At 35.4% G+C, this 25,041-nt stretch overlaps 1 protein-coding gene across 3 annotated transcripts in view; it reads left to right on the plus strand.

Moving 5' to 3' along the window:
- The window catches only part of NUDCD1 (NudC domain containing 1), a 41,530-nt gene extending 20,099 nt beyond the window's left edge, over positions 1-21,431 (plus strand). For all 3 annotated transcript variants that reach the window (XM_055799451.1, XM_055799453.1, XM_055799452.1), the window contains 7 exons: positions 2,223-2,406; positions 6,372-6,557; positions 7,733-7,940; positions 9,103-9,247; positions 11,461-11,586; positions 14,499-14,658; positions 18,428-21,431. In XM_055799451.1, the coding sequence (XP_055655426.1) occupies positions 2,223-2,406; positions 6,372-6,557; positions 7,733-7,940; positions 9,103-9,247; positions 11,461-11,586; positions 14,499-14,658; positions 18,428-18,720 (1,302 nt within the window). In that variant the 3' untranslated portion in view covers positions 18,721-21,431. The remainder of the gene's footprint in view (positions 1-2,222; positions 2,407-6,371; positions 6,558-7,732; positions 7,941-9,102; positions 9,248-11,460; positions 11,587-14,498; positions 14,659-18,427) is intronic.
- The last annotated feature ends 3,610 nt before the right edge of the window (positions 21,432-25,041 follow it).

The following is a 25,041-nucleotide window of genomic DNA, read 5'->3' on the forward strand; positions in this document are numbered from 1 at the left end:
TGAAAGGGAACAGCCTTTTAACTGAAGAAGAAACTGTCTTAAGTAAAAATGAGGTTTTTTTAAACAGGTGGTTAAGTTCTTGCCTAGTTGAACTTTTTCTACAAAACATTTCCCCTTTCCCTTCTCTATTCCTACGTTTCTGTCTAGGATTTTTTCCCCCCATTTATAATTGTTTGCTATTTCCGTGGGCCTGTGAAATAGTATATATTTTTTAAAAAACTCCGAAATTATTGTCAAACAACCTAAAAGCTACTTTTGTTTTTAAGTTTAGAGATTTCTGTTTGTTTCATGTTTGTCTGTGCAGATGTAATTGTTCTTGAAATATTCACCATTTCATTTACCCCACCTTAAAAATACATCTATGGAGACTAGAATAAAACTTAAACAAAACTCTTGATTAAAAAACTTGGACTAACCCTGAGGGTTACCTGCAAATCGGGTATAATGTAAGCAATATTATTTCCACCTCTCTGGCAGGGAAAATCTTCATAATGTGCACTTAGCTGTGGAAAATTATGGTGTTTAACATTTTTACTTAAAATTGTTAGTTGTAACTGAAGTATGTTTTATGCTTTTCTCTCTCATAATTATTTACGTAATTCTTTCAAAGATTCTTCATAAGGAATATTTTTTGTATCCAAATCAAAGTGATCTTACTACACTAATAATGGTATTGGTTATCCTGCTTGAACACAACAAATATAATTTAAGTTACATTTTTACCTGAGCTACTGTGAGTCTCATGGACTGTGGTTACTTCTTATTCATGAAAGCCAGATCTGGTATAAAGCGCCCACATTTTGCATGTATTTTCTTTACTAAAGGGCAGTTTCCTAAGCAGTCATGGAGATTTTAGTATTGGCAGGAACTCAAGTGTATGTCCTGAAGTGGAAGATTTTAGCATGATGGATTAATAAATAAATACAAACTGGTTTTTATTCTGTAGTGTGAGAATGCTGATACGTAAATTAGTTACATTGGAGTTGTCAGTGTAACAAAATATGAGATTTATATGTTCAGATTCCATCACCATTTAAATTCACTTTTTGAGTATTTAGAGCACTCGGTGTTTTACAGTGATGTTAACATCCCAACCCCATAAATCCTCAAACTGTATCAGGTTTCAGTAACAACAGCTGGTTTGAGCTTATACTCATTCAGCCACTGTAGCTTGAATTCCTTGTCACTTATTCTTTCAGTTTCATATGTTATTGTTCTAGCAAGTAAAGAATGTTTCGTTTATTCTTCTCTGCTATTTGGATTAGTTTTGTTTTATCTTTTTGGGGGGTTTGCTGAATGAGTACTTTTTTTGAGAAAAGCTGAAATACATGGTTTCTAGAATTAAAACTTCCAGCTATAGGTACCAAATGCTACATCTCTCAAGCTACAAGATGTGTAGTCCTTCTGTATAAAAGTATTTCATGTTTACAGTGGTGCTTATTAACCTTTCAGTATAATAGTAATATTTACATACTCTTCCTATCTACTCCCATACAAATATTGAATGGACTTTTCCAAACTGTATATATAAAAATTTAAAAACTTCTGACCCTAGCTTCTTCTAAACATGAATATTATACTCCTTCATTTAATTATCCATTTTTGCTTCTTAGTCACCTTCACAAAACTTTATAGAGGAGGAAAATTGAATCTCTTTCTAAAGATAGTAGCCAAATAGAGAACCCCCCTCCCCAGTACTGGTTGATGATTAAACACTGGCAGTGATGCACTGGACCTTTTTATCTTCTTGTTTGCATATGTCAAGGTCTACAAAGATTATCAGGATGTTGGGGTGTCTAGAGAAGTAGTCAGTGCCTTGGAGAAAACCTCGTATTTGCATCTTGAGTGTGAGACTATTTCTCCCAGTATGCTGTGTTTATAGATTCTGTTCATCTGTTGTTGTACTTCTACTTACTGTAGTAGTAAATAGCCATAATGCAGACAGCTTTTTTTTTTTTTGTGGCTCTTTGTGCTTTAATGGGCCCTTATAATGATTTTCTAATACAAACAATAATAATTAAAAACATTTCAGAACAGTGGCTTGATAGCCAAGGAAGGGGGAACCAGAAATGTATGACATTCATGGATTCATATTGGCAGAGAGGTTTGTGGGAAGCAAACTAACTGATCTGACATTCACTGAAGCCTTTCACTGCTTTCTGAGAAAGCCAGTTAAAACTGGAAGTCTTGCTCTGACTTTTCACTACAATTTTGTCTTCTAGATTGTGTTTAATGAAGAGCTAGGAAGTCCATTTATTATAGCACACAGTGTTTCATTTGTAAAATCTGATACGCATTCCATAGCTGTGCTGATGCTTAGGGTGGAAAAAGATGAATTGGACACAAAAGGAAGTGAATTTCATATTACTTTGGAATGGGCTACAATTACAGAGATAAGCAAAGAGGGTAAGTGTTTTACATTTATATTATTGATGAGTAATGTTTAAAATATTAAATAAGCCATGCTTTATTCTTTGTCTCGGAAGTTGATTGTTCCTTAGGTTCTGGTATTCCCTTTCCACAAAATTTCAACTTGGATTTTACATAGGTAATTTTTTCTTGCATTTTGAGGTCAAGTTACTGGTTTTAGACCTAAATTCTGACAAACATTTGAAAGACAGGAAGAAGTAGTTTTATACATGTGTGGTTAAGGTAATTAGAAAACTAGATAGAACTTTACTTTGTGATGTTGTGAAATGCAGTTCCTGTTTAGTTTGATCTTGTAAAATCAAGGTTATACAAGACACATGATTTAGAAATAGTTCTCTACTTTTCAAAATTTTGTGGAGCTGGATATGGGGATTTGTTGGGGTTTTTAGCCTACAATTAACAGTGTCATAGGATTGGAATTAGTGTGGGATAAATACAAGAACTGTAGCATAAAAAGTAGTACGTATTTGAGGTGGTCCTACAGTAAAAGAGTATGAAATTATTCAGTTAATATTAGACCACATTTAAAAACATATTAGTGCTTAATACCTACTAATTAATGTATTATCCTAATAAAGTTTGGCAAAGGATAATTTATCTGTTCAATATGACCATATATACTTAGATTAAATATCATGACTTCCATAAAGGATGCAAGACCATATGCTTCAGCCTTTGATATAATGATGTGTAGATTATATTAACATCTTTGGGGGAAGACTGATCTGGTCTCGTTCATTATCTTCTAAAAAGTATAATATTGATACAGATAGAAAGAAGATCTTAAACTGCTTGAACTAAAGCAGTTTGCATACTGTCATGTTACTATCCAAATGTTCCTTAGTCTCCTACATACATGGTATGGATAGGATAATAGAACAGGACTCTTTCAGTCTATTCAGAATAGACTGTTACTATTATAGACCATACTACTATCAGAATAAACTGTAGTCTATTCAGAATAGACTATTTCACCTACAGTGATCATCTAGTCCAACTGCCTGACCAATTCAGGGTTGACCAAAAGTTAAAGCATGTTATTAAGGGCATCATCCAAATGCCTTTTAAACACTGACAGGCTTGGGGCATTGACCACCTCCCTAGGAAGCCTGTTCCAGTGTTTGACCACCCTCTTGGTAAAGAAATACTTCCTAATGTCCAGACTAAACCTCCCCTGATGCAGCTTTAAACTATTCCCATGTGTCCTATCACTGGACATCAGGGAGAAGAGATCAGCACCTCCCTCTCCACTTCCAGTCCTCAGGAAGCTGCAGAGAGCAATGTCACCCCTCAGACTTCATTTCTCCAACCTAGACTAGCCCAAAGCCCTTAGCCGCTCCTCACAGAACATTCTATCCAGCTTTCACCAGCTGTGTTGCCCGCTGTCTGTTGTTGAAACCTTGGATAATGGAAATATTTGTAAAAGTCCAAAAGCCAGGTAAGACTGCCTTTTGCTTTTTTGGCCAGCTCAACAAGAGAAAGGAACCTCTGAACGTTACTGGTTGTATCTTGTAAGAAAAAATAAATCAGTAATACTGGCAGTCCAGAACTGAAAGACCATTGCTTAAAGAGAGCACTGACACAAACTTATTTTGTAATACTTTATATTTTCATCAACAAATTCTTCTTTACATTGTGTTTTTTATAACTTACAACAAATGTTCATGGAATGAAACTTTTTCCTTAACAGTGGGTTTAAAAACCTGTCAAAAAATCTTGCCAGTTCTCCAGCATTTCCAAGGATCAGACAAAATTTCTGTAATTACAGTCAGCAGATGTGTAAATAACAAGATTCAAAGCAAACTTTAGTTATGAAGAAAGAAAGAAGTTTTGATTTCTTTTAAATAAGGATCTTGCAAATCGAAGTGAGGTATGAATCAGTCTCGAAGATAAAAGCTGTTTTGTGGAATTACAATACTTTACATCCTCCTTCATCAATAGGCAATTGCTATGCATAACTTTTTTTGAAACTCTGCCTGTGGGTGCAGTTTATCAAATGAGACTGTAGTAAAAATAAGTACTTAATCAACAAGCTATTTATCAAATTACGAAAATCTATGCTTCATCAAAGCTAAGCGGTAAAACATAGTTATGTCTCTTGACACCAATAACTGCGAGAATCTCTGCAGTGTCTGGTTGGCTAGATGAAGTGATCACACCTACCACTATTGTATTACCAAAAAAAAAAAAAAAAAAAAAAAAAAAAAGGCATGAAAATAAATCTGAATGGAAGCAGTGATTAGGTCTGTTCACATCTTGTGTGGTACTTCAGCGGGCTGTGACAAAGGTATACACTTTCAAAGTTTGTTCTTTTTTTGTTCGTTTTTTTTAGTAGGAATCATCACTGTAGGAGCTTGAAATGAAGAACTACCATGCTGCTTTATTAGACTTGGAAAATGTTACATGCTTAGCTTTCTTCTGACCTTTACAAGAAAAATCATGTAGTATAAATTTACCAAAAAGATCATAAAGACTTACTTAAAAAACTTTAAAGTGTTGATGATTGATTGAAAATACTCTGCAAGAGGTTTGGCCACACAATGAGGAGTTGTGAGGATGTAGAACCTTTTAACAAATGAACAAATGCCCTAGAGACACGAAAATAAATTTTATGTTTCAGCGCATGATTAAATTCAATCAGTTAAATAACAGCTTGTTCAGTGAGTGGCTAACTTCCCACTACAACAAAGACTTGCTCGTTTGGTCATGTATCTAAGCCAAGCTAATTTGTTAATCTCTTAGAACAGGTTAACCTATTGCTTGGAGCCTTCTGATTGTATAGATCTCTTAAGTCTGATAAGAATGGTTGAATCTCTTCAATTCATACACACACACCTGGCCACCCACCCTGCCCCCAACCAAATTTTTTAGGAAAAAGAGGGGGGCTTTAATTAACACCACTAAGTACCAGATTTGTGTTATAGTCTGGTTATTACTCTTTACTCTGCTGCTTGCTTAGCAAAGGAGATAACAAATTGAGAGGACTTAAATTATACCTTGTTTATCCATCATTATGTGTATTCTCCTATGATTCTGATATTTCTGTAAGCTTAACATTGAGGTCAAACAGGAACACATTTTGGAGTACTAGAGTGGCATAGATGATTTTTACCATCATGATCTGATTTTGTCTAATGTCTCTGCTAATGTTTTTCCAGTTTCTTTCAAGTAAAGTTGTAGTTACAAATACAGTGATTCCTTGATATTGATCTTTCTTGATTTCTTAATGAAGAGATGAAGCATTAGAAAAACTAAACAATTCCTGGGGAAAATTTTATCACCTGTGAGAATTTTATCAAGTTGTTTGTTCTGTGCTAAAAATCAATTTCTACTATCTGTTACTGTTCAGAAGTTGATCAGTTACTGAGGACTTTGTGGGCAGTAAGATTCTGAAGGAAAAAGAGCAAACATTGTGCTAGAACCTGTGACCTTACTGGTGTTTTGAGTTATCGCTACTCATGTGTTTGGGAGCACAGTGGGGAATGAATGTCATGGTCCTTCATCGTCCTTGACACCAGTAGCTAACATCTGGGACCTCTCTTTTAAAGGGCAGTGTTCTACAAAAGTTGAGGAAGATGAGCATTTTCCGCTATGAGTAAAGTATTACCACTAGCTATTTCATTGCTTCTCAAGTTTTTACAGCAGCTCAAAAAGTATTTGGAAAACTTATTTGTACAAAGGCTGTGAGTGGTTTTGTGAATTGCTGGGCTAGCTGGGATAAACAAAGACATTGTAAGAAAAAAGGGCCATGTTAGTTTAATTTTACAGTCTGCATATTTAACAAACTTACTGGAAAACAGAAGAGAAATTTTTTAAACTATGCTGCTGTGATTTAACTGGTAGGCTTGCTTTGTATGTATTTGTAACGAGATTCTTGTATAATAATTTGTATTCTAGAAAAATATTACTACTAAGATTTCTTTTTTTTTTAAATTGTGTAGGTGATCATAGATATGAAATCTTTAAAAGGAGAGTTTTACAAGGAAAATCAGTCCCCCATTATGCGGCAATAGAACCGAATGGGGATGGTCTAATGATTGTTTCCTACAAACCATTCAAATTTATGCAAGATGAAGATGAGAAATTAGAAGAAAATGATGATGCAAAAGCAGCAAATGAAAAGAAAGGTAAGACTTATCTGGCAGATGATGATAGGCTGCTCTCTCTTGGCTTAGAAAACAGCTTGTCAATTTAGCATCTGTTTGGAAACTGTAGCGATAAATGTTTGTCTTATAATAAATTTGAAGATAGCTTTATTTATTTTTAAAGGACAGATTGGCTTTTTTTTGTTTGTTTTCACACTATAATTTTGAAGACTGTCCTGTCTCAGTTTCTGGGAAGTGTATCTGTAGCACCTGTGACTGATACTTTGTGAACAGGAAACTTGTGGTAAGAGACAACAGTGTAAGAGTCCTTCCATAGCCACAGTTGCTTATATGAAGCTTAGATCAAGCAAATCTTGTGTTGTGACAACTCAAGAGCTTCCAAAGGATCTATCCATACTTTGCTTTTCTTTTAAATAGGAAGATAACATGTACAACATGACTCTTTAGAAAATGAATACATGTGTATTTGTGTTTTCTGTGACCAGCTGTGCACTACCTACTCATGCTGTCATAGCCTTCCTTTAATATAAATATTTCTCTTAAAAGGCCACTTCTTGTAGCAGTTCAATAATCAAGATAGACATCACGTAGATTCTAGATCCAGGAGCAGAAGTCAATCATTACCTCTGGGCAGGCAATTTTATTTCATCTTGAGTTCTATTTCATCTCAGTTTTATTCCATCGACTGAGGCAGGTGAAGACTTACTTAATCTTATAAAACAACTTCTGTTGAATAGTCAGCATAGCTTCTAGCAAAATAGGTAAGAAAAAAATGGTATATATTGTCTGAGCATGCAGTAACTTGTCAGCACCATTGCATCTGGTGTCTCTTCAACCAAATTATTAATCATTAATATTTCAGTGTATTTAAATACATTTTGGTTATCAATTTTGTAATGTTGCAATAAACTTAGTGATAATTAATGCCCATTGTATAACTTTATCAGCATATTTGAGTATAGACATGAATATAAATTGATTTCCAGATGAGGGAAACAAATGAACTTGATTGCTAAGAAAATGTTCCTCCATTTTATAATCAGAATATTTTTTATTTAATTTTTTTGTTCAGAGTAGAAGTTAATTTCCACTCTTCCATAAACTTCTCTTCTGTATCTCCCAGTATTGCATGCTGTGGAATCCAGGACAGAATTTTGTAATCTAGTTTGTATTTTTCTGCATGTTTCCTATTGTAGACCCTCTCTATTACTGGCAGCAGACTGAAGATGATGTGACAATAACAGTTCACGTTCCTCAAGACATCACTAAGGATGACATAAAAGTGCACTTTTCCCCTGATAACATATGTGTTACACTGAAAGACCAGCCTCCTTTGATGGAAGGAAAACTCTATTCATTTGTGGACCATGAAAGCTGCACATGGATAATTAGAGAGAACCAAAGGTGTTGTATATGGTTTTCAGTTTTCCTATTGATAAGAATTTACTTCAAAGTGTACACCATTATCTTTGACTTCTGACCCCTCTGGGAGTGGACTCATTTAATGCTACAACCTGCATCCCTTCTTACAAGATCCTATTCCCTGTACTGAAAACAGTTCACTGGCTTTTGCTATGCTGTCTCGTGATACAGTTTCTTCAGCTAATTGTGAAAGTAATCCCCTCCTCTTACAGTTACACGATTATAAACTGCGTGACCAGCTATATTCTACAACAATTGTAGAAGAGCCTTTCCAAAATAATAAATTATTTTATTTCAGGAAAAAGGGATTATGTGTAACTGTCTGTATGACAGCTATACCTGTATCAGACCAGGAAATGAAGAGTTTCTACTACTGAGCTGTGAAGCAGGGTTCTTTGCAACATTAGGGATACATTGATGCTCATAATGTTAACCTCCTGGCTTTATTTTCACATGCTTTGTTGGTGTTTATTGGCAGCCAGGGTTTTAACATCCCTTTCTAATGTTGTCAGTTGCCTTTCTGAAACAGTGGTGATAGGAGTCACTGGAGGTTAACCCATGCATGTCCGTATGACTACTTGTCTGTGTGACTACCTGTTTTTTTTAATTCTCTTTGAGATTTGTCTTGTCCATTCACTTCTAGTTGACCACAGTAGAGAAGTGAATAGGTAAAATGTATTTCTGAGGTCTATAAAATACAAATGTTTTGTCCTAGATGTTATATCAAGGTAGCGCATACTTAAGTAGCTCTATTAAGTACTACTTAGGTTTCAGATAAACTTCCGTAGTTCTGTCACTCTTTGAATAGATTTCTTTTTACAGGTTCTCTGTGATATTTAAAATGTTTTAATAAGGCTGCTTCAGGGGAAACTGCATTTACATTGAAAACTCTTGAGGATACTTACATGAGTATATTCCCTTTGTTCTTAGGCTCATGTCCTTGGACTATTTCTTTAGAATATTTTTCCGACGTAATAATTTACTTTATAAATTGAATGCTAATGGTTTCTGTTCTGTGATTTTCATTATTAATTCAGTTTGGAGAGGAGAAGTGCTCAAATCTACATTTAAAGCATTTTGACTAATCTGAGAAATGGCTGCAGTGTTTTCATGTACTGTTCTTTGTCTTCTGTTTGCATTTTAGTTTAGAAATTTCTCTAATCAAGAAAAATGAGGGATCCCACTGGCCAGAGCTAATAGTTGGTGACAAAAGAGGGGAATTCATTATGGACTCTTCCCAATGCTCTGAAATAACAGAAAGCCTGATGCATCTTACCTCTGAAGTAATGGTAAGGAGTTGAAAATAAACAATTTAAAATTCTTGTACATTTGCATCTTGTCTTTTCTTGTTACTCTAATTTGCACTTCATTGACACAGCTCATTAGTTCATTTACTATTCAGAATCTTAACTCTACATTCATTTCTAACTGAAACTGTTAACAAACTAATGGCACTAGAGTTGTGATTATACTTTGAACAGTAATATCATCTTTGTGGGGGACTGAATTTAGCACAGATGGCACCTGTGCACCAAACCAGAAGTCTGATTTAACATTGAAAATAATTTTTTTTTCTCACCACTTGAATGTGGCAGATAGTTTTAAAGCAGTGGATTTAAGTAATTTTGAAGAATGTCTGTTTCTTGTTTATCAATAGGTTAACAATGTTTTAATACCGTCTTCCTAGGGATACTGCACTTGGCTTACAGACTCTTAAGTATAAATAACATTTTTAAAAGGAAAGCATATGCATGACTCATTAACTTTCTGGTGTTATTGTTATACAGGGAGTCTACTTAAAACTAAATAGAATGCGATTTTTAACTACTCTTTGCTTGATACTTCCCCTTTGAGTTTAATTAGAAAATGGCATCTCATCTAAAACTTGTGAAGTGTGGCTCCCTATGAGTCTTAATATATTAGTTTTGGATTATTGCTTTTTTTAATAAGGCTGAAAAGTGTTATTAAAATAAATTCTGTTTAGCACTCTGAATTGATTTATCTCCTCTTTCCCTCACTATTTGTGGGCAAGATATTGTAGTACATCTTTTGACCATAGATTTATTGGGAACTTCAGTTTTCTTTTCTTTTGTAACTCCTACTGAGCTTAGTGATGATCTTTTTTTTTTTTGGTCACAACTTTTCAGCTTATGTGCAGTATGATCATGTAAAACAAAGATCTTTCCTTAGGTACCTATTAATTTAAATAAATACTATGCATTTTGTTATACTGCGACTTCTGCTACCTATGTATAATAAAGGCATGGATTCTTTTTGGTTGTCTAAGTTGCTTATGGTAATGATGCTTATCTGGAAGGCTTTTAAAAAAGCTACCGAATGAAATAGTAAACCAGAGGCCATCAAGAATGCTTGGTAGAGGAAAGGTAGATCCCAAAGTGTAGCCTCTAAAGAGACAGATACCCTGTGCATTAGGTTGCAGTATACGACACCTGATTTTCCTTGCTTCTGTCACTTAAGGATATTTATTTATCTCTTCGTGTTTATTTTCTTTGAACTTCAATTGTTGTAGCAATTAAAAAAAAAAAAAGAATATGTTCTGTTCTCTTTAATTTTGTGGACAGAACCAAAATAGAAGTTCTTAATAATCAGCTGAAATGGGTGAACTCACAAACTCCTTCCTGTCAAATGAGTCAGTGCCCTTTCTAACCTTTCCTTACAGATTCTGTTGGTTTTACCTTTCAGCTTATATTAGTTGCCAAGATGCTTTTTTGTGCGAGAAGCAACAGGAATTCATATTTAAAAAGGAAATATATATATTTTGCTTTCTGTTAAATAAAGGTCCCTTTCTATTATAATGAAATTAGTTCTTTAAATATATCGCAAAGGTAACATAGCTTGGTGGTTTTGAAAATTTTCCAAGGAAGATGTGATCAGCAGAAGTAAGCTTTTTCTATATGCAGTAGTGTTATATCTTGCTCTCAGATTAGTAGTGAAAGTGATGGTTTTTCCTTTCTTTGACTTGTGGAATATGGAAAAATAAATGTGCTTTTTTTCTTGTTTTGAGCACGTTGAAAAATATACGTAACATCATTATTAATTTTAAATAATTAGCAATGCTAAAAGTAGGCATGTATTTAAAGATACCTATAAAATTAATTAATCCATTTTTAATACAGTTTCCAATGGCAATTTGAAAGAAGCTTGCACTGATGTAAATTTACTAAACCTGTGTTTGTTTTCAGGATTGTGTACTTTTGCTACTTACAGAAGGGAATTTATTGTCCATTTTTTAGTGGCTTTTGTACCTTTCCTTAAACTGAAATGGATTTTGTTGTACCTACCACTCATGCTATTCTCCACAGCAGAAATGATTCTATTCATCTTGAATAAGTACATAGCTTGATCTTTAAGTATTTAAGGATATGCAAATGATTCTTCCTGTTCTATTGAACTTTTTGTATTGAAAAGAGATTATATATATATATATATATATCTTCAGTAGCTTTGATTTTCAGTGTAGGTTGTTGCTTTTTTATTTCAGAATCCAAACCCTGAAAAGGAAAATCCACCTTGTAATGCTCAAGAACTAGAAGAATGTGATGCTTTTCTTGAAGACAGCGCAAGCTTGTGCAGGTTTGATGGTGATACTTTGAAAGTCACTCATGTAGTAAGTGCTGCAAGTTATTACAGAAATATTTTAAAACGTTAAGATATGCAAGTTTGATTCTATTATCAGAACAAAAATCTGTGCAAACTCTTAAAACCACATAAATTTCTTCCATAATGTAAAATCACAGTAGCAACAGAAATTATCAACAAGCATTATGTATTCTTCAGTGTCATTTTAATGTAAAAACAAGGCTGCTTTTATTCTGTTCAAAAATATGTGTATACATTAACAAGTAAGCCATTTGAAAAAGCAAAGTTATGTCAGAATTGTTGTAAGAAAGGGGTGTTTTTCAGTGGCATAAAATTCTTCTAGATCCTTTAACTTGCATTTTTCTCAGTGACTTTTCAGACAGCCTGGTAGAAAGTTGACCTTTTTTACTAATGAGCGGGGGCGTAGATCACTTTATGGCAGGGGTCCTCAAACTTTTTAACCAGGGGGCCGGCGCGCGGATGCAGTGGCAGGCAGTCATCTGCGGCTGCTTGGTTCCCCCCCCAACCCCCGGCGGGGGGGTCTGTAAATACCGGGGGCTGGATTGAGGACCCTGGGGGGCTGTATCCGGCCCGTGGGCCGTAGTTTGAGGACCCCTGCTTTACGGTACTTTGTCAATCACACTGAAATAACAGACTGTAAGAAAAATGCTTCAGTAGGAGGCTTGATCTGGGTTGTAAGCAGCCTTGACTATCACTAAGTTAGGACTTGATATGGTCGATGGCGTAAAGCAGGAAACAAAATAATCATATGAAAGCATCAGAGATTAAGTTGTTGTCTTGGGGTTTTGGGGAGGTTGGGTTTTTTTCCAAGGTATCTCTACTAAGTGTGTAATAAACATTGGTGTTGCACTTCGGTGCTACCTTGTGTCACACAAAGTACATGTAGGATAACCTGTTCTGTACAGCAAATGTGATAGTTACAGAGTAAGATTTTGAATTGGTTCATAATTTCCCATTTCCTCAGAAGAGCTCTAGAAGATGTCTTGGGTATCTTACAGATCTTGGTTTGTTCTTGTTTTTTATTTTTTTTTAATGTATCTTTTTTCCTTTGGCAGTACAGATACATATGCATATGTCTGTATGTGTCTGTTTGTTTATATATGTGTATTGTGTACATATATGCTTGTACATGCATTTATCCTGCCCCCCCCCCCCCAAAAAAAAAATAAAAAATTAAAGGCTAACATGCTCCACCAAGAAAGTAGTCTGTTTTGTGGATACAGTGTGTGAAGTTACATTTGTCAAAAGGTAAAACCTGTAATTTGTAGGAGGACACTTTATAGCAACTCAGTTGAAATGGATTTTAACTGGTCAGTGATGCACAGTAGGAGAACAAGAGACAGCAGACATGAATAGAAACAAGAGGTTCAAACTAGATGGAAGGAAAAACTTTTACACCATTGTTGCAGCATGAATAAGGTTGCCTAGTAAGGTTGTACAGCCTCTGTCCTTGAGGTTTTCAAGATCAGACTGGATAAGATTCTGAATAACTTACCCTAAACTACGGCTTCTTGCCCTGAACGGTGAGAAGTTTGTGCCCCAGAGACATTTCACAGACCAGGAGGAACATGGTATCAAGGAAGGCAGATCTGATGTATGTTGCTTTCCAGGAGGCAGCAAGACATCGTGGACAAGTCTGAACTCCAGGGTGTTTGTAAAGGGCTCTTGAAAAATTGGTTGCATAAAAGTAATGCAAAGGCTCATGTGTTTAAAGCATTACAGTCTTGAAGTTGAGCCATTGGACTTGAACTGAATCAGCTGAAATAATTATATTGGTTCTGCCATAGACTGTATAATCTCAAATAAATATCTGGGTCTGGATAGCTGCTGTTTCTGTCCACTGGATCTTATGTTAAGGTTAAATTAAGGTTTTCAGGACAGAGGCCCCATCCTGTGACATTGATACAATGATAGGGTAAAAAGCTAGTTAATAGTTATTGCCACAATACATGTAATAAATGGTGCTGTGACAACTGTTCAAGAGCGTCTGAAATGCTTATTGAATAATATATTGTACCATGTATTAGTGTGTAATCCTGCATGTTATTCTTGCAGACATAGCTTCTGGATATAAAAAACCAGTTCAAATGTATTGTTCATCTAGTAACATGAACAATGTAGATCAGTTGTAGGTACAAACAGGAATTCTTGAGAGTTCTTCCTGGACAGACCTTAAGGGAATAGGTTGGTTTTTTCCTCTTTGAGCATTTGCTAGTCATAGTGCTGCCTTAAAAGTATTGCTGTTAACTTCCTTTAGAAGGCTTTACATAGAAAACTCAAAATATGTGTTGTTTTATTGTTTATTCTTACTATTGTTTATTCAGACAGCAGGATATGTCTGTCTTGCCTTTCTTATATAATAGGTAATTCGTGGTGAATAGAAGTGGTTATTGAATGTTTTTGGTGATCAACATATCTGATGAAGAGTGTACTAATCTGAAATTTAGTGATTATTTGATTGTGAGTAAATAGAAAGTTGTTGGCATTTCATAATTTTATATTTCTAAATAATCCTCGTTCCACTGCTTATCAACTTTTACTGCATAGAGACAGCATTTCCTTCCCTGGTCACATTGCACAAGACCAGTCATGATTACATAGAGAGAATCTTTTCCTAACCTCAGAAGTCATAGGTTAGGATCCCCTATCCTAGCAAACGATTTCTACACACATTTGCTTGTGTGGGACACATGTTTCCCTAAATATTATCCGAAGCAACTTAATTGTATCTTCTTGAAACGTATTAGTTAGCCCTAGTGTATTGAGCTGCTGATCAGTGCAAGGCGGTGTAATATATTTAAACATTTTGTCAACTAACAAACATGAAGCTGTTGGTCATCTGACTTTGGCAGTATGTATGACAGAATCTGCTATTTGTGCTTTGAATCAATATTTTGTATTTCTTTGTTTTGTTTTCAGATTAATCTTGGAAGCAACCAGTATCTTTTCTCAGTTGTTGTGGATCCCAGAGAAATGCCATGCTTCTGCTTGAGGCATGATGTTGATGCTCTTCTTTGGCAGCCCCACTCTGACCAACCAGAGAACATGTGGGAACACATTGCAACTTTTAATGCTTTAGGTAGGGAATTTAACTTCTGTGTCACAGTCCTCTATCTGAGACTTTTCTACCTGAATACTCTTAGTATGGCTTCTGTTGATATTTCACTTCATTAAATTTGAGTTGAAAGGTACTATGATTCTGTTGAAAGCAGCATTGTAGCTTAATTCTAGAAATACTAGAATGTAAGAAATAAAATGTTTATGTCTTGGGAGGAAAGTAAGCCTTTTTAGACCATGTACAGGATGCACACACAGTACTGCACAGTAAAAAGGAGAGTTCCTTGAATAAGTGAAGTTGAGTTAAAAACTTAAAAGCACAATCGCCACTTTAGCACTCAGACAGAAATCATCAGGGAAACAGCTGCAGTTCATTGTTGACATGTCTAGGTGTATATATATGCTTATGGTAAGATGTTTTAATAATTCACCTTTAGATTTTTCATATCTCGTCGTCCTAGGTGATGATTCTGAAGGATTCAACATGATTGTTCACTGTTCTAGGAGCATCAGATTATGCCAACATACAGTAGGCTCAAAGGAAGCTAAAAGAAATACTTCACATACGTGCATTTAACCTATGGAACCCTCTGCTGCAAAACTTTGTGGATGTGGAAAGTTTTCATGTATTTGAAAAAAAAAGTAGAATAAAAAATCATCATGACAGAAAAAAAATCAATCAAGAGCATAACTGTCAGCTCCGGCTCAAGAAGCCCATAACTTCTGAAATTACAGACTGCCAGAAAAGTAGAAAATGTAATTGTGAAGAATTGTTAGTTATTGCTGTATTCTTGCAATCAGGACTAAGAATTTGTTTTTACCCAATGTTGGAAGCAGAATCCTAAAGCTGAGAAGCAGAAAGTACTTCGAAAAATACGGAATCAAGTGTAAGAATTGCCATGTCAGGTCAAATAGGATGGTCCATGTAGCCCTGCCAAGTAAGAAACAGATAAATCAGTTGTCATGAAAGTTAATGTGATACAGAATTTAATTCTGTTCTGACAACTATACTCTTCATGTTCTGTAGGTGTTCTCTAGACTCAGTCCTTCAATAATGTTATGAGCATGACAATTTATTCCCTCCCTCCCCCAAATACATTTGTTTGACCACACCACTCTCAGGCTGGGTCCAAAATGTAAGGGAAGATATTAGCTGTTTTATAGAGCTCACATAGGTTACCGTGATACATAATTCGTTTTGTTCTGAGGTTTTGCAATTTATTTAGTTTTGTAATATGAATGATTTTTTTAATTGCCTGTTACTTTAACTTAAAGTCAATTTAAACTGTAAGCATCTTAACACATCCTCTAACAAAAGAGATTAAAATCACAATTTGTTCTTTTTTTACTCATTTCAAATTTCATTATGCTGGGAAAAAAGTGGATGACAAGGATTGTGATGTTTTTTCAGATTACTGTAAGTTTCATAGTTTCTGTGCTGACTTTGTAGTAAAAAACTATTTTTGTTGTTTTGAAAATAATGGAAAGGAAATTATGATATCTTGGAGCTTTTTGTACCTAATGTGAGAAAAAACACTATTGATCCTCTACTTCCTCCTCCTTACAGTACTATCATTTCACAGTATTATATTGAAGTTTATACTTCTGTACTAATCTAGTTCACCTTTTATGTGCCAGAGAAGATGTCAGTCATCAGTATGTAGATGATCTACAATCAAATTTAGAAGTACTTTGCAGGAGCTAGTAGTAAAAATTAGTGTTTTCTAAATTAAAAGGCTAGTTTTCCAAAATCTACAGTATTCATTATATTGACCAAAGCAATGTTAGTAGTCCTATTTCCTTCTTCCTCTGCTTGGACTTTTGGAATTAGTTTTTAACAAGCTATACAAAGATGATAATTGAAAACTTAGTATTTTTCAGTTTGAGTCTTGGACTGAAGCCTAAAGAAGGAAGCAAAAGTAAAACTGAATGTACCAAGTTTTTTGTTCTGTATTTCTGTCCTAACAGCTTTCTGTTGAAAAAAAGCAATTTGTCTTGAATAGAGCTCTGGATGCTAACATCTAACGATTTGCTGCCGGTCAAAGGAGCAATTGTGTGATCTTGCCCATTCTTATGACAGTTTACTGAAGAAGTCTGTATCTTTCACTGACTACTCATTAGTCTTGCTGTATAAATCCCCTGCTCCTAATAGGGGATCTATAAACCAGAAAAACAGAGGACAGTGACTTTTTTTTTTTTTTTTAATAAAGAGCCTATGATTTTCTTTCTGGGAAATCCCATTTAAATACAAGTCCCCTGGCTCAAAAACTTTTTACCTGCAAGCCTATACTTAAATCCTGCTTTTATTGTTAGTGCCAGTGTTTAAATATGTGAATTAAATTAATGAGCCTGCACTTGGAAAGTTTTTCTGGCTCTCCTGATATTTCACAGTACAGCAATCACGTCAATTGATAATCTAGCTATATATTTACTAACTGTTTTGTGATGAAAACTGTCAAGCTGGATTTGAACAGAGATCATGTTTTGAGGACAGCAGCAAGCATCTGTAAATTTAGAAGTCTTGGGGTTAACATTAAAAAAAAAACCAAACCAAACCAAGCAAGCGAAACACTCTCAAGGCTTGAAAATGCACTGTTAAAGTGGGAAGGTGCTGTTGTGGGTTAGCCCTGGTGGCACAGGTTAACCTAAGCACCACAAAGCTGCTTGCTCTCTTCTTATGCCCACCCTACCCCCAGCCTCAGTGGGACAGGGGACAGAACAGGAATAGCAAAAGCAAGAAAGCTCATGGGTTGAGCTCTGGTCGGTTGGCATCACGTGTCTTGGTTGTGTCCCCTCTCAACTTCTTGTGCATCCCTAACCTACTGAGGGGCGGGTAGAATTGGAAAAAAGAAAGCCATGACAATGTGCAAGCACTGCTCAGCAGTAGCCAAAAAAATGTGTGATACTAACAGTGTTTTAGTCATAAATTCATGCACCTTATGGTCTGCTGGGAAGAAAATTAACTCCATCCTAGCCAGCCCCAGTACAAGTACTTTGACCTCTACCCTATGGTCTGGTAAGAGGGAGAGCCCAAAGAAGTAAACTCTAGCATGCTTGCTGTTCTCAGAGGTGGTGTCTTTCAGTGATAATAACCTTTGCAATGCATTGTTTGATGGTAGTGAAGCAAACAACCTTTCAGAAAGATGGTAGATGACTTGCAAAAATCATGTCTCAAGTCTCTTTACTAAAAGGAAGTCAGTCTGGAATAAGTCTGGTTTCCATTACAGAATTCAGTTAGTACAGGAAAAGGAAGATTTTCTTTCTCAGTGAATATCAACAAAGATTGTATTGAAAAGTAACCTTTTTTTTCTCCACTCAGTTCTAAATAGAAGACAAGTTTTAATTATCTGTTTGAGATCAGGTAGGCTCAGAAATCTTAAATGGTAAAAGTAATTACAAACTGGGAGATGAGGGGAGAGAAGAGGCTTGTTCTGCTTAGACTACTGTTACTGGGCCAAGATGTGTATCTATGCCTTTTGATCGTGCTGAGAAAATGGAAGACTTTGTGAGGTAGAGAGGGGCTAAATGTAGGAACAGTATCTAGCTATACACACATACGCATCAAAAACACCAGTTAGGAAGTTGTACAGAAAAATTGTATATTGGTATTAAATTGGTTAATGCATACCTCCAAAAACTATTGGCATATTTAATAACAACATATAGCTCGCTCTTTTTGTTATTAATTGAATATTATTTTTTAAACTAAGCTTGGTTCAGTCTTAGTCAGCCAAACTTCTGTTAAAACCAATATATTACTTATCCCTTATGCTTCTTTGTGGGCTACGCAGGTTATGTCCAAGCATCAAAGCAAGACAAGAAATTCATGGCATGTGCTCCAGATTACTCCTACGCTGCTCTTTGTGAGTGCTTGCGACGAGTTTTCATCTATCGTCAGCCGGCTCCTCTGTCCACAGTTCTCTACAACAGGAAGGAAGGAAGGCAAGTAGGACAGGTTGCTAAGCAGCTAGTAGCAACCCTGGAAGCCACTGATCCTATCTTAGGCTTTCAAGCTACAAGTGAGAGATTATTTGTTCTCACAACAAAAACCTTGTTTTTAATAAAGGTGAACTCTGGAAATTAATTATTCAGTATATTCTGCTGTAGTTTGTGTTAACAATTTATTAAAGAACTGGCTAGGTAAATCATCAGAGAAGTTCAGTACAATTTGATGGATTTAAAAAGGAGATATTTTACAAGGGACTCAAAATTTTTCATTATAATTTGTCTGTAAGGTAGTGAGAAAGTTTTTCAACTTTGCTGTCACTGAAGTAAGCTTTTTCAGAGCTATGGGAAATTGTCTTCTGCACTACCAGCTTTCTCAAAGCAGTTGTCAGAGGCTGCTATTGCATAGGTGAATAATTTATGCATTGTTTTTTCCAAATACTCTGCAATACTTCTGAGGTTTGAGAATTCGCTTCTGTTTTTGAATACCATTGTTTACCTATGAAAGAAGTAGTCAGATAAAGAGAATAAAGCCTTGAGTTACAAGCATACGATGTGCAAAATAAAAGTGTGTATTATAAAAAAATATCCCAAATTAAAATACTATAGACCAAAAAATGATTTAATATTGCAATATTCAGTAGTATTGAGTGAAATGTGAATTGAATGAATGGAGGATTATATTTCTTACACAGGTAATTATTTCAAGTGGAATAATGTAATTGTATGCACAGATTTTAGATTATTGATTTGGGACTTAATCATGCTTGCAGTGTGATGTTCACATTTTAAGATACACTAGAGTAACTTTTAGTAGCTTTCTCCTGAAGCAAAGTAAGGGTCAGTGTGTAGCTGGTGATTACATATTGAATGATATTAGTTAAGGTCTAGTTATACTCTCGGTTGTGTTCATTTGACGTTGTACTTCATCTCAAGCAAATAATTTACAATTAGAGAATTACTAACAGAAAAAGAACCTGTATTATAACCTGAGATGGGAAACTCAGAAGTACTGCTTCTGCCTCAGATACTGCTGTAAATACTGTGTTATTAGTTAACCATTCTGTCGGTGATGCGCAAGTCTAAATGTATATTTGCAACATAAGAGTACACAGGCCATGAGGATGCTTCATTTTAACAAACTGGCATGGTTAATTGCATTGAATAGTTGTATCTGAAGATTTTTGTTTCTTATTTTAAATTGACATTGTCAGTACAGTTAAACCAAAAAAGGGTTGGTTGTGACAGCTCCACCCTGGGTTGCTTTGGGTTTTTTTTTCAGTTTGCTTAGGACTTTGTAGCAAAGAATGCCTAACATACAGTGTACTGGCAGTAAAGCTGCTGTGATCTGTGATAACCAAAGTACTGAGATAGAGGCAAATACAAGTGATTTACTAGTTTGCATCTCTTCCAGTATTATTTTAGACCTTTGTAAGAATCTATTGAGACGAAAACAAGTGTTCCTTTTTTATGGACTAAGTTTCTTAGTTGTGATTGTTTTGACCCTCCTATAAATTCTCCAGACTGGTATTGGTGAAATGATTAAATAATATAGTGAGAATTTGAGAGGGAGAAATGCAGGTTGTGGCTTGCAAAAAAACTCCAAATGTAGGAGCTTTTTAAGGAACCTGCTTTTCCTCCTGCTTTACAGAAGTATTATACTGTATATCCAATACTGAAAAGTTTTTTCCTTACTCTTTCCTGGGTAAGTTGATTTTCAGACGTTCCTTTCTCATTCTGTTTTTTTAAAGCTGTCTTGAAAATGCTTTTTAAAGAGACTCAGTGAATGTATTACTGTTTCATGACTGTTTTGCATCTAAATTTTCATCATTGGGCAATAATGTCAAACAAGGTGGTAGAATTCATGCAGAGGTCCTTTAGAAAAGATTTTATGTAGTTGATTACTTTGCAGTGTAAATTGTGTGCTTACTAACCTGAGATTTAATAATTGGGAATGCAGAGTTCTGAACACAGGTTTAGGGAACTGAGGAATGAAGGATTCGTAGGCAACATGCTTTCGTCACCTCGGGTACGTTGCAGGAAGCTTCAGTATAGATGAGAATTTCAGCTGTTCCTTGTCAGATTCTCCTTCTTGTGGGTTAGGTGTCTGGAAACATACTTCTGCTGTCTCCTGCAACAGGGGAAACAGTCAAGCCTCTTCAGAGGCTGCATTACAATATGTAATGACAAAACCTCACATTCTGCCCAAATGTCTGTCTGTTTCATGTGAGTTCTTGTTTGCCTCTGGGAACAACTGAACATGGAGAAGAGGTTCAACCCTTTTTCCATGTTACTCATGTATTTGCAATCATGGTGTTCCCAAAACTGATATATCAGAGAGTCTCTTTCATTTTGCTTTCTATGAGAGTTGAAGACATTTTATTATTTAAAAGATTCATTGCCTTGAGGAACCTTGCATGCTGTTGCACAGCAAGCTACGATAATTAAATGGCTGCAAGCCACAGGGAGGCACTTCCTGTCAGCATTCCCATTTCTCTGTTCACTTAATTTTAAGGCTTATTTGTTTAGCGTATTAATGTAGGCTTACAGAGTATAGAATGTAGATATTTAAAATAGGTGGTTTTCTGAGAACCATTCTTCAATTTTTCTAGGTTTTTATTTCTTGAAATTTTACATTTAAGACACAGTACTTCCTGAGAGGTCCCAATCATGATCTGTTTACAGATTTTTTGAGAAAATATTTGGCTATTACAAACTTGCATTATTTATTTCTAATATTCTTTTTCACTGTTTTCCTTGGCTGTGTATTTGGAATGTATCATGTATTCTTCTACAAGGTTAAATAAATAGAAAAATATTAAATTTATTAATAAAGGGGTTTTTTAATTATTTTAAAGGTTTTCTGTTAACTTTAAATGTGCATCCTTCCTATGCTACTGAAGCAAAATAGAAAAATAGAAATAAGAAAATCCTTAAAATAAGACTTGTTATGTTAATGAGCTTTCTGTTAGGGAAAAGTTCTCTTGGGTGGCTGTGCTGCAAGGTCGTATCTGTTGCTAAGACATGCACTATTGCACTCCATGTTCGTTGCTGTGAAAACTGCTGTACAGTGTTTTTCATGTCCCGTATCTCCCAACATACAAATTTATGGAGGTAGTTACTGGAGGGGGTTGATAAAGTATTCGGGTGTATTCTTGTGTTAAAATGCACGTTGCATCCTCTCATCTTGTGCCTTTGTTATATACAAGATCCAAATGATCTGGACAAACCCTTCCAAATGGAAGAAGAAGAGAGATCTGCACTTCTTTCCTCTCCCCTACCTCAACCCAGAGTTGCTGTTTTGCAGGAGACTGAAGGAGAAGAGGAAGGATTTGGTCTGTATGTACTTGCTGTGCCAAAAGCAGCTCTTTGTTAATGAAACAGCAGACCATGTGAGAGTAACAAATGAGATTGAAGCTTCCATTTTATTTCAGCTTGCTGTGCTTTTTTTTTGATAATAGATATTATTACCACGGTAACTTTTGGATTTCCTTGCCTTCTGTTAATTTACATTTTCTGCTTTCATTATGCAGATTAGATAAATGTGAAACCTGCAGTCAATCACACATTAGCATGTAATAACGATTTTCAGTTTGGTTTAAAGTTTTGGGCTGCCAGATCTATGTGTTATTGGTAACAGCTTCCTGGAAATCTGGTGAGATTTGTTTCCCAGCCTCCCCATGCAATGCATTTGCATTTTTGCTATGGATAAAGATCAGCAAGGTCAAAAGACAACTTAGCTGCAGTCTTTGAGGTAGAAGAACCAAGTATCAACCAGGCCCTTTAGTCAAGACTTGCAATAAATTCAAACTCAAGTTTTAGTACTATTTTGGTTGGAGAGGTATTTGCTGGAGTCTTTTTTTTTTTTCTTTTTTTTTTTTTCTTTCCTCCCTTTAAAAAAGGTTTAAGCTATTTCCAAAAGATTACTTTCTTTTAACAAAGATGTTTACTGTGATGTGGTAGCTGGGTATCAATTAAAATATGATGAGAGAGATAATTAAGAAGTTCTGTTGTACACCTGGAAAATACTTACCATAATCTTTACCAATCTAATACTCTAGGCAAAACATCCTTTATAGACCATTCCACTGTGTTTTTGCAATCCAGTTAAACTGGCACTTGCAAGGAATTGTCAAGAACAATACAAACTCAATTTTGAAAAATCAAATTTTTAGAGTGTCACTTCTGTTATGCTATGATGAATTTACATTATCCACTAGTTTTTCTTCATGTATTAGTTGCATTCTGAATGTGCAGGAGTTGTGTGTATATACGTTTGTATATTTTCATTTACATCTATATATGCACACACCATGTATGTACACATACTGCCTTAAAGTATTGGGGAAGATGAGCTGGATTCAGGAGATGGGAATCTTTTACCATTACTGACGGCAAAGCATTGATTCTTCATTAACCTGTCCATGAGTCTGTTGTGATGCCAGCAGTCTGATCTTAAGTATAAATACTTCACTGTATGCTAAAACATGGATTTGCAATTGGGAATAAGTTCTTGAATGTGAAGAAATCCTGATTCTTAATTCAGAGGCTCCTTGGAATCTGAATTATGGTTTCAATTTATCTTTTTTACTGTTTAAGTCATCCTGGCATAAATATGTTGCAATGTCATAATAACTGCTTTGTGTGGAGACATCGGCTACGAATCCTGTGGAGTTTTTCCCCTGCTGAGGATTAAATATATGATATCTCAGTATTGCGTTATACCCAAATTTAAACAGCTCAGAGGCCAAGTATTGAGCAGATGCCTCAAGTTGAAAGAAATTATGCAGGAATAATAAGCGTTTATTTTTTATCAAAACAAGTGAGGTTTAGTGGGAAAAGAAATAAGATTGACTGAATACTAATTCTGTCCCTTTATCACTGAAATTACTGCTGATTAACCTTTATTGATTTTTCTCCTTGAAGCTGTTAATTCTCCCTGTTCCATGCACCCCCACTAATAAATACAGAGTACCTTACAGTAATTTAAGGTTGAACAATTTATTGGAATTTCGTGAGTAACTGAATTAGACCTGCACATGGGATATCTAAAATATGAGCATGAGGTATAAGATGGATACATCTGTCATAAAGAGACCAGAAACACTGGCTTTTGATCAAGAACTGATGACCATCTGAACAGAAATAAAAAATGATGCTGTGAAGACATTTTCGTGAGTCACAATGTCAGATTCTGAAAAGAGTGAAAACATGGGAACTTGTGCAGAATAAGCTTGCTTAGAAAAGAGAACATATACACAGGTTACTTTTTAAAATGTAGAAATATGTGCAATACTTCACTCAAAGCAGTTGGATAAACATCTGTGTGATCACAGCATCCTCTATTCCCATTTTATGTGCATTTGGTAAGGGCAAGTCAGCAAAACTGCCTGGTTTTGCTGGTGTGATTGGTGTTACTCCTTTTGTGCTGCTTCTTGCCTGGTGGAACTCCAGGTGCTCGCTGTGTCTGAAAAACTCACAGGTATAATAGTTAACAAGATATTTAAATAAAAAAGTATTGGCTGCTATTAGCAGTGCAGTTCTGAACCTCTTTGCATCCAATGTGATATCTGATAAAATCTGCCTTTTCACATGAAACTACTAAAATTTAGGCTGTGTTATTGTTTCACTGGTGTGTTTTTTCTGGGAAGTACTTCAACAACCTTTTTCTGTCTGTTCTTAGAAATCTTCGTCTTGTGCTTTAAAAAACAGGTGCAATATCCTCAGAGTTTGAACCTGGTATGTCTTAATGCCATGGGGATGTCAGTGTATCTCACTGTCTGTTTCAGAGAAATAATCAGTGTGCGAGTTGCTTGAACTGCTAGCTGTTCCATCGGGAAGTGGGGAAAAAGTAAAGTCAGCTTATTTTTCATAGGGTCACTGTGTCTGTTTACGTGGCTGCTGCCTCTGAGCTCTGTGTCATTCACCATACTGGAAGGTCTTGGGTGCCCAAAAAATGGGAACTGTGGGCTAGTTAGCACAACATCTCACTCTGTGAACCCATCTGATGTGCCTACGCAGGTTTTAGTGCTCTTAATTAGCTAATGTCACAAATCTCTGTTTTCTGTGATAGCAGAAATAAGTTGCAAACTGACTGCAGTATCTGCTTTGGAAGGAAAGAGCGCAAAGTAGATTCTTGAGATACACTTCTATATCAAATGTGATTCATACCATGACAAATCATTTATGTGTTTTCAAGTTGATTCATGTTTACTATTAATGAATTCCCACAGTTCAAATTTTCTAGTGGAATTATTCACAGACCTGTTGGTAGATATATAAAAACATTAATTCAGAACTGGAGAGACCTGGCACTTCTCATTAGTATTTAATTTTTGGTTGGTTACTCAGTCTTTATTTATGTGAACTGAATTTCTTGAAACCTATAAAAAATAGTTCAGTTTGCAACTCTCGAGTGCTACCAACTCAGAAAGCGAAACTTTGCCTACTAAGTACTGGC

Source organism: Falco peregrinus, chromosome 3 (genome assembly GCF_023634155.1).
Source record: "Falco peregrinus isolate bFalPer1 chromosome 3, bFalPer1.pri, whole genome shotgun sequence".
Taxonomy (NCBI): Eukaryota; Metazoa; Chordata; class Aves; order Falconiformes; family Falconidae; genus Falco; species Falco peregrinus.